We start from the raw sequence: 816 nt of genomic DNA, 5'->3' as shown, positions 1-816 counted from the left end.
GGCAGGGATGTGTCCCCTCTCCCCCCTGCCCCGGCACCCTCCTGTGCCATCTCCCACCGTGGGTCCCCTGTGCTGCCCTGCTCGGGGCTGGCACCGCCGCCCCCCGCCCCGTGACCAAGGGACCCTGTCCCAGGGACAAGCCAGAGCCACCGCGGGCGACCTACAATGCTGTGCCACCCCATGGGGGGAACCTTCCCCCCAGTGAACCAGTGCCACCCAGGCTGTGCCGGCGACAGTGCTGTGACACCGTGCTGGTGTCACATCCTCCACCCCCCCCACGGGCCCTCCCCCTTACTGGTCACGGTTGGGGGGTTTCCGGAGCTGGTCGGCCATCACTTTGGCAGAGAAGTTGTAGAAGTTGAGCATGTTCTGGAAGAAGGAGTCCTCCGACACCTCGTACTGGTGAGGAAGAGGAGAGATGAGGAGGGGTCCACTGGGGGCTGTTCCCCCCGCCCTGTCTGGGATGCACTCGGTACCGGGGTGGCTCCGCGTAATGCCCCGTCCTAAATGGGTCCCCCAAATAGGGACATCGCCCCACCATGGGGCCAGGGCTTGGCGTGAGCAGGGACCAGACCCCCTCCCTGCGAGCTGGGTGCCCCCCTACCCCATCATAGACGTCGTCCAGCTCCTTGTTGTCCAGGATGAAGTCAGGGAAGCCGATCATGTCATAGATGGCGTCCGCCTGCGTGGGGAGAGGCCCCAGCAGTAAGATGGGGTGGGGGGGCTTCCCGGGAGGGGGGCGTCTCCCATCCACTGCCCTTCCCGAGGCAACCTTCTCCTTTGCGGCCTGCCTGGTCTTCTCGTCCATCCAGTCCA

General features: G+C 65.9%; 1 protein-coding gene across 1 annotated transcript in view; it reads right to left on the bottom strand.

Annotated features, from left to right (window-relative positions):
* Positions 1-816, bottom strand: part of LOC103922502 (endothelin-converting enzyme 2-like) — a gene marked incomplete at its 3' end in the record, with an annotated part of 5,101 nt that overhangs the window by 1,784 nt on the left and 2,501 nt on the right. Inside the window, exons 7-9 of the mRNA XM_009330641.1 lie at positions 773-811; positions 605-682; positions 296-399 (exon numbers count right to left, since the gene is read on the bottom strand). Coding sequence (XP_009328916.1) covers positions 296-399; positions 605-682; positions 773-811 — 221 coding nt within the window. The remainder of the gene's footprint in view (positions 1-295; positions 400-604; positions 683-772; positions 812-816) is intronic.

This window comes from Pygoscelis adeliae, unplaced genomic scaffold (genome assembly GCF_000699105.1).
Source record: "Pygoscelis adeliae isolate BGI_AS28 unplaced genomic scaffold, ASM69910v1 Scaffold958, whole genome shotgun sequence".
Classification (NCBI taxonomy): Eukaryota; Metazoa; Chordata; class Aves; order Sphenisciformes; family Spheniscidae; genus Pygoscelis; species Pygoscelis adeliae.
The sequence above is the reverse complement of the archived record's forward strand: the minus strand, read 5'-3'. Positions and strand labels throughout refer to the sequence as shown.